Raw genomic sequence first — 12,976 nt, 5'->3', positions numbered from 1 at the left:
GTTTGCTTTAGCGATTCTCCGCTCAAGGGCAAGGTTCAGAGTCTCTTCTGTCATCCACTTTGGTCTTCTCTTCTTTTCTTGTCTTTTTAGTGCCATTCTTACACAGGGTTAATACTGGTCACGTAGAATTAGTTACAGCGTGTTCCCTTCTGTTCTATTTTTTTGGAAGAGTTTGAAAGCCCTAACCCTAGACCCTCAACAAGATGGACTGACACAGTGGCTGCAACAATGAGCTCAAGTATAGCAGCAATTGTGAGGATGGTGCAGGACCGGGCATTGTTTCATTCTGTTGTATGTAGGGTCACTATGAGTCAAACAACTTGATGGTACCTAACAACAACGACTCTAGACCCTGGACTCACACTCTAAACCTTGAGACCCTGATCCTAAACCCTAACCTTAACCACAAACCATAAACCCTACCACTATGCCTATTCCTTACTTTCACCTTCATTCAACCCAAGACTCTAGTCTCTGACTTTGACCCAGAACCTTAAACTCAAACCCTAAACCCAACCCCCAATCTCTAATCCCAATCCCATTTATGTATTTTAAGCATATGTAATGTGACAAGGATAATTTAAATATCTGATGAAGTGTTAGATCCACAAGCAACACTCATGACGTATTAGGGGAAAAGAGACCCCAGGTTAAATAGGTTCAATAAAGACACTTTTATTAAGCCCTGGACAGGACAAAGACAAAACAAAGACAATCATCGTGGATGAGGGAATCCATCACCATGAGAAAGCTGAATGGAGTCTGCTGAGTCAAGGCTAATTATATATGATTTTTTTTCCAGAAAGGGGAATCATTACAAAATCATGGTTGGTGGGAGATAGATTCATCACTGTTGCAGGCAGGACTACAGAAGCAGGGACAAATCATGACTGGGATACGCACATAATTGAAGATAGAAAAGGATTACAGGATTGGTTCTGGGTCTTGACTACCTAGCTAGGTGGTGGTCCAGACAGGCTGTGACTCATGACCATGCAGACTGAGTCTCAGCCACAAGATGGCTATCAAACAATACCAAGACCCAACCTTAATTTAAGTTATAAAAGGACACTCTCAGGCAAGTTTCCTAGTTATTTGTGCAAGTATAATCTATTTTCAACCATACTTCTTGTTCTGGTTACCTAATACTGCTCTGACAAGAATATACTACAAATGGGATGGCCTTAACAAACAGGAGTTTATTCTCACAATTTGGAGGCTTTAAGTCCAAGTTCAAAGTGCCAGGCTGTAGGGGCTGGATGAAAGCCCTTCAGCCTTGGGCTTCAGCTCTGCCTCCAGCTCCCGGTCCACTGAAGCTAGAGGCGTTTCTTCACTCAGACAGCTGCTGGCTGCTGAAGCTGAGAAGCCCAAGGGTGACAAATAAAATGGCACAGTCTCGATGTTACCAAACCACATGGCAGGCCATTAATTTAAGTCCATTGTAAGCCCCAAGGTCGGCAGAGCATGGCAGGCTGCTGAACAACGACATGGCTACATGCAGGGTCTAAATGTGCCATAGGCTAGAGACCATTCCCAAGGCTTCTCCTTATATACAGGAAGCAGACCACATCCCAAACCGTGGAGTTGTCAGTCTCATCATGGGGAATACCTACCACCAGCTGCCCAGCCACTCAACCAGGCCCAGCCAAGTTGACACACAACCTTAACTACCACACTCCTCCTGAAGGGGGAGCTCTGGTAGCATAGTGCCTAAGGCACTTGACTGCTAACCAGAAGGCTGGCGGTTCAAACCCACCAGCCACGCCTCGGAAGGAAGACTGGGCAATCTACTTCCCTAGAGACACTGCCTCAGAAACCCAAGGAGGGATTCCTACGAGTGGAATCAACTCGATGGCAGTGAAGTTGGTTTTTGGTTTGGCCTCCTGAAGGCAAACTGCCCCTCCCTAGGTTTGTCCTGGAACTTGTCTATGCATAGCCACAATGATGGTTTAATGGTCAGAAAGAACTCAAATGGCATCTGAAACATGTCAAACCTCCAGAGTTAGTGCTCCCACTGCAGACCACAGCCTTCTACAGACCTAAGTGCTTTAGATTTTCAATGTTAATACAGAAGCAAGAATGACCAGACTTCATCTCACCTACTTTGGTCATGTGGTCAGAAGGGACCATTCCCTGGAAACGAGTATCATGCTTGGTAAAATGCTGGGTCAGAGAAAAAGGGGAAGACTCTGAATGACATGCATTGACCCAGTGTCTGAAACATGGGCTTAAGCATAGCAGGGATTGTGAGAATGGCCCAAGACCAGGCTGTGCTTCACTCTGTTGTACCTAGGGTGGCTTAGTCAGAATCAGCTGGAAGGCAAGCAACAAAGATACAGTTTACAACCCCTCACAAGCTCCGCCCCCCGAGCGAGGAGCTTCTGAGACTGGCCCCGCCTCCCCAAGGTTCCAGGCCCAGCCCTCCAGGAAGAGGGGTTTTAGACCCCACCCCTTATGGCGCAAGGAGGCCGGTGCGGGCGTGGATACGGAAAAGCTGCCTGCCTCTTCCGGTTCAGGTTGTCATGGTGGCGCTTTGACTCTCATTCCGCCACCACTAGTCATGGCGGTGCCCAGTAGCCACTTCCGGACCCAGCTACTTTGCTGCCCTAGTTCTCCCCAGTCCCGACCCATGGCAGCGCCAAGAAGTTACCGGAAGTGCAACCTCGGAAGTGAGGCGGTGCCTCCGCCCGGAAGCGAGTGCGGCTCTGAGAAAGATGGCGCCGGCGGTGGGCAACGCGGTATCTTGCGGGCCCCGGCCGGGCCGGCCGCCCAAGCCCGGGCTGCAGCCGCGCGCGCTCCTTGCTGCCGGGCCAGAGCTCGTAGCGAGTGGCGACGAGCTGGTCGCCGGCGTGTGGCCGTACCGACGGCTGGCGCTGCTGCGGCGCCTCACGGTGCTGCCATTCGTGGGCTTGCTCTACCCGGCCTGGCTGGGCGCTGCGGCCGCCGGCTGCTGGGGCTGGGGCAGCAGCTGGACGCAGATCCCCGAAGCCGCACTGCTAGTGTTCGCCTCCATCTGCCTCGTGCACGCGCTCACCGTTCTCTCAGGACACTGGTCCGTGCACGCGCACTGCGCGCTCACCTGCACCCCGGTAGGCAAGCGCGCACGAGCCCCATTCCCGCGTGGTCTGGCCCCGCCGCGGGTCTTCAGGAGCCCTTGGCGTCTGCTGTTAGCCGGCCTAGGCTCCCCTTTGCTGGGCCTGGGTTCTCAGTGCTGAGTCGTCTACGTTCGGCTCAGGCTTCATCTTGGCCCCTCCGTGACCTACTGTGCGACCCTGGCGCCGGTTGCTTCAGCTGGGGAATTCCTCCCTGGTGTGGCCATTTGGACCCAGTGATACAGTGTCTGTAAATGAGCTTAGCGTGTGGCCTGGTTCACTTCACTGTTTGCTGGGACTTGTTAGTGCTAGCTGCAGGTCCTAGCGGGCTTGTTCTCCAGGAAACGGTTGTGCCACTTTTCTTTCTCCTATCTTGGTTTTCAGAGTTTGGGGATGGACCTATAGGGTGGGCATCCCAGTCTGTTAAAGGTAGGCGGTGGCCCTTGGTCAAAGAGCTGAGCAGTAGCGTCCAGAGGCCTTCCCACAGTCCGACCAAACTGAGCATTTACCTGAGGAATTACAGGAGCTGTTGTGAGCAAGTGACTTAATTGTTCAGGGTGCCCCTCTCTGAGACCACCATTGGTCACCATGAGCCACCCTGGGTCACAGGTGACATCTGATGACTGTTCCGCCGCCATCTGGTCCTGCCTCAGGTGACATTGGCAGGCTTGGAGCCATGGGAGAAGAGGGGAGGGGAGCTGAATAGAGAAACCTGTGGACAGATAGTCAGCTCTTCCCTCTGGTTCCAAAGGTGCAGTGAATCCTCGGCCCATGCCATTCTTTACAACAAGTTTCATCCCCAGGGAGAGGTGCACACTTCGGCCTTAGAGGCACTTCCGTTTTGGTGCAATGGAAGACTGCAACAGGGGACATGATGGAGGGAATTGGAGGAGTGTGACACCCCAAACTTGTAGCTGCCTTTTCACCTCAAAAGTGTGACTGTTAACTTCCTTTCCAGGGTTGCACATACCCTGTGGTCAGGAGAGTAGACCTGGGCTTGTGTCACATCTCAGACTGGGACACTTTTCCCTGGGTTTCAGTTTCCCTGTCTGTAAAATGAGAACCACGCCACCTGTCTCAAGTGCCACCATGAGACGACACGGAGGTGACATCTGTGAGACCCTGGCATGGGCTGTCACAGAACAGCACCTCCTATCGAGAGTTTGTTGCTGTATATGTCTTTACTTCCTGCTGCTGGGGCCTGTGGACCCTGCGAGGAGAGGGCTTGTTCTCAGGGTGGTAGCTGTGTCCCCCATGCGGCATGGGGCCGGTGAGTGAGCTCAGGCAGCAGCAGTGAGCACACTGGCCAGCTCTCTGCCTCTGTGGATCTAGTGGGGGAGATTGAACCCACCTTGGGTGATAGTGCTAAAGAGAGAAGCATCTGCTAAGGATGGGACGTTGAGACCCTCAGCAGAGAGTGGCAGATGCACATCCCAGCAGAGGAAGCCTGAGGGCCTCGGGCCAGTGGGAGGAGCCAAGAGCAGTCCATGCAGGGGAGGGGAGTGCTCGGGGAAGGCACTGGGCTAGGTGGGCTACTGCATGCAATGACTCCTGCTCACATGGGCATCCAGAATCCTGGCAGGCAGAGCCCCGCAGCATACTCCTCAGGGAAGCGGAGGAGCTATCGGTTGGGAAGTGCTGACTGCAGTCCTCTGCCCCCTGCAGGAGTATGACCCCAGCAAAGCAAGCCTTGTGAAGGTGGTGCCCACCCCTAACAATGGATCCACCGAGCTGGTGGCCCTGCACCGGGACGAGGTAGGTCCCCCAGGAGCTGGGAACGGGGCTTAGGGGGGATGCTGGCACTAACCCCAGGCCAAGGGCCTTAGCCACACACATGCCTCCATCACAGGGTGACGACGGGCAGGAGGTGCTGTCCTTCGAATTCCAGAAAATCAAATATTCTTACGATGCTCTTGAAAAGAAGCAGTTCCTTCCCGTGGCCTTTCCTGTGGGGAATGCCTTCGCCTACTACCAGGGCAACAGGGGCTTCCAGGAGGATGCAGAGATCCGTGCAGCCGAGAAGAAGTTTGGGAGCAACAAGTGAGCACTGGCTTCCCTTTGCTTCCTGCCCAGAGGGTCCAGCTTCAGGGCTAGTTTGTGCTTCTGGCCCTGCCCCCAAGTTCTGAGTCAAGAGTGCCTGGGGAAGTGGATGAGGGATCTACCTTTTTTATAGAGCATCTCTACCCTGGGACCTGCCACTGACAGAATTCCCCGGAGGCCTAGGGCATGGTTGGACTCAGCGTGTGTGGCTGTAAAAAGGACATGGGGGTGGCAACCTCTGTCCGCCTGTAACTTCACAAGGGGAAAGGAGGATCCAGAACAACATCAACAGCCCGAGGCTGATTCCTATGAGGCGGAGGTCAGACACGCCACCACCCTGCCACCACCCTGCAGCCTTTTTACCAATTGTGACCTCAACCGTCCTCCGTCCTCCCCACGGCACTCTCTACTTCTCTGTTTGATAATTTATTGCTGTGGCCACACGGAACTCACAGACAATACTGTCAATTATGGGGTTTATTAGGGAAGTAACAGGTTGCAGAGCAGGTTGAGGAACATTCAGGATACAGTTCTTTGATCAGGACGGTCTCTCCTGAGCCATGCCTCTCCTCAGCCTTGCCCATGGGCATGCGTATCTTTGGCCCTTGGTCCTTGGCCTGGCTTCTGCTCAGGGAGTGTCACAAAGCTCTTTTAGTTCTGCTGATGAGCTTACTTCACCAGCAAGCCTCCTGCCTGAAGGCATTCAGTTTTCCTGCTCCATAAAGTGGGAAACCCACCGCTGCCTCGGGCTGGTCTCTTGCTTCCGCTACCTCACCTGCTTTGGTTTCTCTGCCTCCATCTCTTGCCACCTCAGCAAAGTATCACAGCTCTCTCCTGGATCAAGGAAGTTCAGCCCAGGGAACTCAAGTCCAAAGGACACACTCCACTCCTGGCTCATTTTTCCTGATGGTAGTGACATCCCCTTTCTATCCCTGGGATGGCTCATTTTAAGCCCAGTGAGATGGCAAAACTGACCAATTACCACTTTAGGGTTCCATACATCTTTTTTTGTATGGGCCCACCCCCATCAGGGGTACCATGTGCCTTATTTCTGTGATTAGCAAACTATCCTATCCCCTTGGTGGGTCCTAAGCATCTCACATTTGCCTAGTCCCACCCAGTCATCTGGTGGGATTCACAAAGACAATGGCTAGAAGAGCCATATTAGGTAATTCACTGCACCACAGTGGCTGTGAGATGCCATCTGTCCTTGTTTTGGACTTGTGGTTCCTTTCTTAGTTGTAAGTTCTTTAACTTAGATCCCACAGACCCTTCACATTTGTACTGGTGCTGATGATGGTGGTCTGCGGGCTTCCCTTCCAGCCCTCACAAAACCATGGCTGGAAGGGGCCAGGCCTGCGCTCTGATAGCCATCCTCCGAGCTTCCAGGGTGTGTTGCCTTACTGTCACTCTTCAAACTGTTGTAGGCGTGTTATCATGTCAAGTGCCCATCTCCCCTGCGCCAGCTCAACGTGGGATGGGTCCCTGTTGTGACACAGCAATCGCAGCCCATAGTTCTGTTTCCTCACATCCTGGTCTTGGCCATCTCCATGCAGAGCGGGCCCAGGAGCACCCCCAGTCTGTCTCCACGTGCACTGGAGCTTTTGCTTGGAAACTTTTAGAAAATCTGGCTCCAGGAGCACCATCTCCAGAGTCGGGTGGGGCTCAGGCCTCTGAGGACAGCTGTGGTGCTTCGCTGCAGCACCACCGCTGTGGGGCCTCAGAGCTTCCATTGTCATCTGTCACTGTTATGATGGCAAAGGGGCTCACACACCAGCTCTGCCTGGGTGAGGGGGTCCAGCAGCTTCCATCTGGATTCTGTAGAACAGGGTGCCGAGGTCAGTGAGTGTGGACATGAGGGGATAGCGAGGTACAAGGTCCAACCGGATGCCCACCAGGCATCAGCTGCCCCGTATGGCTCTTTGTTTGGTACCGCTTGCCCCAGCACCGTGACCTGATGGTCTGACATTCTGCAGGGCTGAGATGGTGGTGCCTGACTTCTCAGAGCTCTTCAAGGAGAGGGCCACGGCCCCCTTCTTCGTGTTCCAGGTAACATGCGCGGAGTCCTCCCCCTTCTGTCTGCCTCCCAAACACTAATGCCTCATCCCACGTGAGCAGCCCTGTAGGGGCAGCCTGTCTCCCCTGGGGTCCCAGTGGACAAGGTGACAGGACAGATACCACCTCCCATGGATGTTTGTGTGGGCGAGATGAGGAGGGGAGCAGGCAGACAGACAGTGCTTCCCACAGGTGCTGTGTGTGGGGCTCTGGTGCCTGGATGAGTACTGGTACTACAGTGTCTTCACTCTCTCCATGCTGGTGGCGTTTGAGGCCTCGCTGGTGCAGCAGCAGATGAGAAACATGTCAGAGATCCGCAAGATGGGCAACAAGCCCCACATGATCCAAGTGCGGCTGTGGGTGGGGAGCCGGTGGGGAGGGCATAAGTGGTGGAAGGAGGTGGGGTGGTGTGGGGTGGGTGCAGGGCAGGTGCCCAGTGCTCACTGTACCCTCCTTTTCCCTCTCCTGCCCAGGTCTATCGGAACCGCAAGTGGAGGCCCGTGGCCAGCGATGAGGTAGTCCCTGGGGACATCGTTTCCATTGGTGAGGGCAACCCTACTATGACTGGGTGGGGGGAGCCCACACCCATCCTCCGGACAGGCAACTGTAGACTTTCTTTGGTCCAACCCCCCCCCCACCATAGGCCGCTCTCCCCAGGAGAACCTGGTGCCGTGCGATGTGCTGCTGCTGCGTGGCCGCTGCATTGTGGACGAGGCCATGCTCACAGGGGAGTCAGTGCCGCAGATGAAGGTGTGTGGGGACATGGGACCGAAGGCTTCAGGGTGACTGGGCACCCCAGGGAAGTTCAGCATATAGGAGTCTGAGACCTCAGCCTTCAGAATAAGTTCTGGGTGAAGTCGGGGGCAGGGGACCCCTTGAGATCAGTCTGGACCCGCAGGGCCCCCCAGTCCAGCTCTGCAGCGATGTGAGGTCTCTGTCTCCCCGTCTCTTCCCAGGAGCCAATTGAGGACCTGGATCCTGAGCGAGTGCTGGACCTTGAGGCTGACTCCCGACTGCATGTAATCTTTGGGGGTACCAAGGTGGTACAGCACATGCCCCCCCAGAAGGCTACCACGGGCCTGAAGCGTAGGTGCCAAGGTCTCAACTGTCCTAGCCCCAATCCCCTAATCCCCCCACAAGTACCTGTGTGACCAGCTTTGCCTGTCTCCACAGCGGTTGACAATGGATGCGTGGCCTTTGTTCTGAGGACTGGATTCAACACATCACAGGTGGGGGTCGTTGTCAGGAGTTGGTGAGCTGGTGGGAGGGAGCAGCACTGGGTGGGGATGGGGTGTGGGGGGCATAGCCAGTTCTGAGAGGGCAGGGGCATTGCTGGGTGGGTAGGGGGCATGCCACGCCCGGGGGCAGCCTCTGGTGGTGGGGAGCAGATTGAGCCCCCCAGGAAGGGCCTGTCCTGTCTGTCCCCCCAGGGCAGGCTGCTGCGGACAATCCTCTTTGGGGTCAAGAGGGTGACTGCTAACAACCTGGAGACCTTCATCTTCATCCTCTTTCTCCTGGTCTTTGCCATCGCAGCGGCTGCCTACGTGTGGATCGAAGGTGAGCACTGGTGCCCCCTGGGCTCCACCCCACCCCTGCCTAGGTTGCAGCCTCTATCTCCACAGGTACCAAGGACCCCAGCCGGAACCGCTACAAGCTGTTCCTGGAGTGCACCCTGATCCTCACCTCGGTCGTGCCTCCCGAGCTGCCCATTGAGCTGTCACTTGCTGTCAACACCTCCCTCATCGCCTTGGCCAAACTCTGTGCGTGCCAGACCAGATGGGGGCGGGGCGGGAACGGAGGCCAGTGAGACCCTGACCCACTCTGTCCCTTAGACATGTACTGCACGGAGCCCTTCCGGATCCCCTTTGCTGGCAAAGTCGAGGTGTGTTGCTTTGACAAGACAGGCACCCTGACCAGCGACAGCCTGGTGGTGCGTGGCGTGGCTGGGCTCCGGTGAGCGTTGCGGGGGCAGCAGAGCCCCACACAGCTTCCTGTGAGGAGGGTTTAGGGCAAACATCTGTCAGACCTCAGGACTCTAACTCAGGCTTGGGGCAGTGCCCAGAGACCCTTGGTGGTTCTTGGTGGGCAAGGGAATGGAGGGCGAGCTCATTCCAGGGTGGCTGAGGGAGCCCCAAGGCCTCCATGACTGCAGTTGACCATCTGTGTCCTGTTGATGACCTTCCCCAGGGAGGGAGGCTGGCTTCCTGCAGTTCCCAGGGCAGCTGGTTGGCTCCACCTGGCCCCTCTGCCCTCAACCGGCTGTCTCCCGTCCTTGCAGAGACGGGAAGGAGGTGACCCCCGTGTCCAATATCCCCGTAGAAACACACCGAGCCCTTGCCTCATGCCACTCCCTCGTGCAGCTCGACGATGGTACACTCGTGGGCGACCCCCTTGAGAAGGCCATGCTGACAGCTGTGGACTGGACGCTGACCAAGGGTGAGCTGGGCCCCTCCTGGGCCGGCTGCATCCTGTGTCTGGTGGAGCCCTGACTGCCCAGACCCCTCTCAGCCCCTGGGCACTGGGTTAGGGAGGGTGGCTGGGAGAGGCTGGGGCTTGGCTGCCTCCGTGGAGCGAAGCCCCTCAGGACTCCTGCTTATTTGTTTCCAGATGAGAAAGTATTTCCCCGAAGTATTAAAACTCAGGGGCTGAAAATTCACCAGCGCTTTCATTTTGCCAGTGCCCTAAAGCGAATGTCCGTGCTCGCCTCCTATGAGAAGCTTGGCTCCACCGACCTCTGCTACATTGCAGCCGTGAAGGGGGCCCCCGAAACCCTGCACTCCATGGTGAGCTAGCCTGGGCTGGGTCGGGGGCCAGGATGGGGATGGTTAGTGACACCAGCTCTTGTCCCCTGCAGTTTGCTCAGTGTCCAGCCAACTATCACCACATCCACACTGAGATCTCCCGGGAAGGGGCCCGCGTGCTGGCGCTGGGGTACAAGGAACTGGGCCACCTCACCCACCAGCAGGTAGGGCTCAGGGCCCATCCAAAACCCCTCCTCCCTCTGTTTGCACCCTCCTGTGCCCACCTCCTCCCTGCCCCCCATGAGTCTGTCTAGCGACCCAACCTTGCCTCTAGCCCCACCTCTGCTCCCCTAAGGCCCTGACACTGTCAGCACATCCTTGTCATCTCCTACCCCCACCCTGCCGTCTCACCCATGAAAATCCTGCCAGCTATCGGAGCACCTCCACCCCCTGCCTGTGTTATCTTCATGTTCTCACCTCTGCCTTCTTTAGTCCGTGTGTCCCCGGCAGTTGAAAGATCTTCTGGAACATCTGGCAGACCATGCCCCTGTGTTCACCCCCTGTGGTACCTCCACTCTGGCCTCACTGGTCCCCTTCTCTTGCTCTCACTTGTCCCTCACCAGCATCCTCCCCATTCTGCACCACACCAGGCATGGTCCTCCTCGAGACCTTTGCACGTGCCACTCCTGGGCCTGGAGACTGTTCCCCAGGAGTACCAACTCTAAGGCCCTGGGGCCCCCCAGTGATGCCCCCTCCAATCTGTTCTATCCTTTCTCTGTTGTTCTTGGCACTCTGATTTCTATGGCTGCTTTGGCCACATTTCCCCCAATAGCATGTGGGCTCCAGAAGGGCAGGGACAAAGAGTGGTAGAGGGTGAGGGTGTGCTGACAAAAGCTGTGCCCTGGGGTCCTGGATCCAGCCCAGAGGTGGCGGCTGGGACCACCCAGGCCTGCTGAGCACCCATGGCTGGGTGCTGAGGTCAGGGGTTGTGTCACAAGGCACTTCCCATCTACCCACAGGCCCGGGAGGTCAAGCGGGAGCTTCTTGAGTGCAACCTTAGGTTTGTTGGCTTCATTGTGGTCTCCTGCCCGCTCAAGGCCGACTCCAAGGCCGTCATCCGTGAGATCCAAAACGCATCCCACCGGGTATGGCCACCAGCTTCTTCTATCTTCAAGCTCCTCCCTGGGTTCACTGAGCCCCTCTGCAGGCAGGTGGTCCAGTAGGCCACAGAAGCAGGGGGTGGCAAGGGGTGAGAGCCATCCTGTAGTGGGACAAGGGCCAACAGAGCTTCTTAATATGGGTCTGAAAGAGGAGCTGGGGGTATTGTCAGGGAAGTGAGTCCCTCATGGTTGGCCCTTGCCACACCCTGCTAAGCAGATCTCCACCCCCTCAGGTGGTCATGATCACAGGCGACAACCCACTCACTGCCTGCCATGTGGCACAGGAGCTGCACTTCATCGACAAAGCGCATACACTGATCCTGTACCCTCCCACAGAGAAAGGTGAGTGGACGCTGAGCATGGTGGGGGTGTCCACCCCCTCCCCCACTTCCCCCTTAGGGCTCTTGGTTTCATAACAGCTGAGGATTTAAACCCAGTGTCCAGCCCAGAGCACACGGGCTCTGGAGCCCCCTGCGGGGGTCAGGAAAGGACTCTGACATAGCGCCAGGACAGGGCTTGGTATAAAAAAACCAGACTCACTGCCAGCAAGTCAGTTTGACTCGCAGCAACCTCTTCTTGGGTTTCTAAGGAGGTTTCTCTATGGAAGTAGATTGCCCAGTCTTCCTTCTGAGGAGTGGCTAGTGGGTTTAAACTGCCAGCCTTCTGGTTAGCAGTCAGATGCCTTAGGTACTACACCACCAGAGCTCCTAGGACTTAGTACAAGAACTATAAAGCCACAAAGGCAGACCCCTGAGGTCACAGGGCCAGGTGGGGCCTGGAAGGTCTAAGATGATAACCCCTAACCTCCTGACCTTAACCCATATTACCTCAGGCCCCTGTCTCAATCATCTGACCCCCCCACACACACACAGGCCAGCCATGCAAGTGGCATTCCATCGATGGCAGCATTGTGGTGCCGTTGGCCAAGGGCTCCCCAAAGGCTCTGGCCCTGGAGCACGCGCTGTGCCTCACGGGTGACAGCCTCGCCCACCTGCAGACTGCAGACCCCCACCAGCTACTGCGCCTCATCCCCCATGTGCAGGTGTTTGCCCGCGTGGCACCCAAGCAGAAGGTAGGTGATGTGGGGTCCTAGGGGGGACCAGCCATGCTAGCACTAGTTCAAGCTCTCTGCCGTCTGCCCTGCCCTGCCTATAGGAGTTTGTCGTCACCAGTCTGAAGGAGCTGGGTTACGTGACCCTCATGTGTGGGGACGGCACCAATGACGTGGGCGCCCTGAAGCATGCTGACGTGGGTGAGCCCCGGGCTGGAGGCCTGGTGTGAGAACCCTGGTCAGAGGAGGAGGCACAGAGCCTGGCTCTTAACACATGCACCCACTTCCAGGTGTGGCGCTCCTGGCCAATGCCCCTGAGCGAGTGGTTGAGCGGCGGCGGCGGCCCCCCCGAGATGGCCCCATTTTGAGTGGCAGTGTCAGGGGCCCTTCGCGGGGGTCCAGGCAGAGGTCAGGGCTCCCGCCCTCAGAGGAACAGCCAGCCTCCCAGCGGGTGAGTCTCCCTTGGGAGGGGGGCCATAGTACCCCCAGCCATGGTCTCATGCTCTCCCTCCTTGCCCCTGACAGGATCGCCTAAGCCAGGTGCTGCGGGACCTTGAGGATGAGAGCATGCCCATCGTGAAGCTGGGGGATGCCAGCATTGCTGCGCCCTTCACCTCCAAGCTCTCATCCATCCAGTGCAGTGAGTCCTGTTTCTGATCCCCTACGCCCCATCCATTTCATGACCCCCAGCACTCAAATGCCCACAATATCCTCATGTTCCTTGCCCCAATGCTCTCCCCATACCTTCCCCCACTCCTACCCCCCTGCCCCCCACCATTCCTGTGCCCATACTGGCCACCACCCCAGTACCCATGTCAGTCTACCCCCACCATCCCC

The 12,976-nt window shown here is 56.5% G+C and overlaps 1 protein-coding gene across 1 annotated transcript in view; it reads left to right on the top strand.

The window, feature by feature from the left end:
• The first annotated feature begins 2,714 nt into the window (after positions 1 to 2,714).
• Positions 2,715 to 12,976, top strand: part of ATP13A1 (ATPase 13A1) — an 11,850-nt gene continuing 1,588 nt past the window's right edge. The window contains exons 1-21 of the mRNA XM_007945392.2: positions 2,715 to 3,089; positions 4,758 to 4,847; positions 4,942 to 5,132; positions 7,109 to 7,181; positions 7,380 to 7,535; positions 7,661 to 7,730; positions 7,831 to 7,937; positions 8,144 to 8,273; positions 8,361 to 8,416; positions 8,618 to 8,744; positions 8,810 to 8,947; positions 9,020 to 9,140; positions 9,466 to 9,623; positions 9,795 to 9,970; positions 10,042 to 10,152; positions 10,948 to 11,073; positions 11,322 to 11,430; positions 11,961 to 12,160; positions 12,244 to 12,340; positions 12,430 to 12,590; positions 12,665 to 12,779. Coding sequence (XP_007943583.1) covers positions 2,715 to 3,089; positions 4,758 to 4,847; positions 4,942 to 5,132; positions 7,109 to 7,181; positions 7,380 to 7,535; positions 7,661 to 7,730; positions 7,831 to 7,937; positions 8,144 to 8,273; positions 8,361 to 8,416; positions 8,618 to 8,744; positions 8,810 to 8,947; positions 9,020 to 9,140; positions 9,466 to 9,623; positions 9,795 to 9,970; positions 10,042 to 10,152; positions 10,948 to 11,073; positions 11,322 to 11,430; positions 11,961 to 12,160; positions 12,244 to 12,340; positions 12,430 to 12,590; positions 12,665 to 12,779 — 2,887 coding nt within the window. The remainder of the gene's footprint in view (positions 3,090 to 4,757; positions 4,848 to 4,941; positions 5,133 to 7,108; positions 7,182 to 7,379; positions 7,536 to 7,660; positions 7,731 to 7,830; positions 7,938 to 8,143; positions 8,274 to 8,360; positions 8,417 to 8,617; positions 8,745 to 8,809; positions 8,948 to 9,019; positions 9,141 to 9,465; positions 9,624 to 9,794; positions 9,971 to 10,041; positions 10,153 to 10,947; positions 11,074 to 11,321; positions 11,431 to 11,960; positions 12,161 to 12,243; positions 12,341 to 12,429; positions 12,591 to 12,664; positions 12,780 to 12,976) is intronic.

The sequence above is a fragment of the Orycteropus afer genome, unplaced genomic scaffold, assembly GCF_000298275.1.
Source record: "Orycteropus afer afer isolate SDZICR_OR568_19922 unplaced genomic scaffold, OryAfe1.0 scaffold00136, whole genome shotgun sequence".
Taxonomy (NCBI): Eukaryota; Metazoa; Chordata; class Mammalia; order Tubulidentata; family Orycteropodidae; genus Orycteropus; species Orycteropus afer.
Note: the sequence above shows the minus strand (reverse complement) of the source record. Positions and strands in the feature narration are given on the sequence as shown.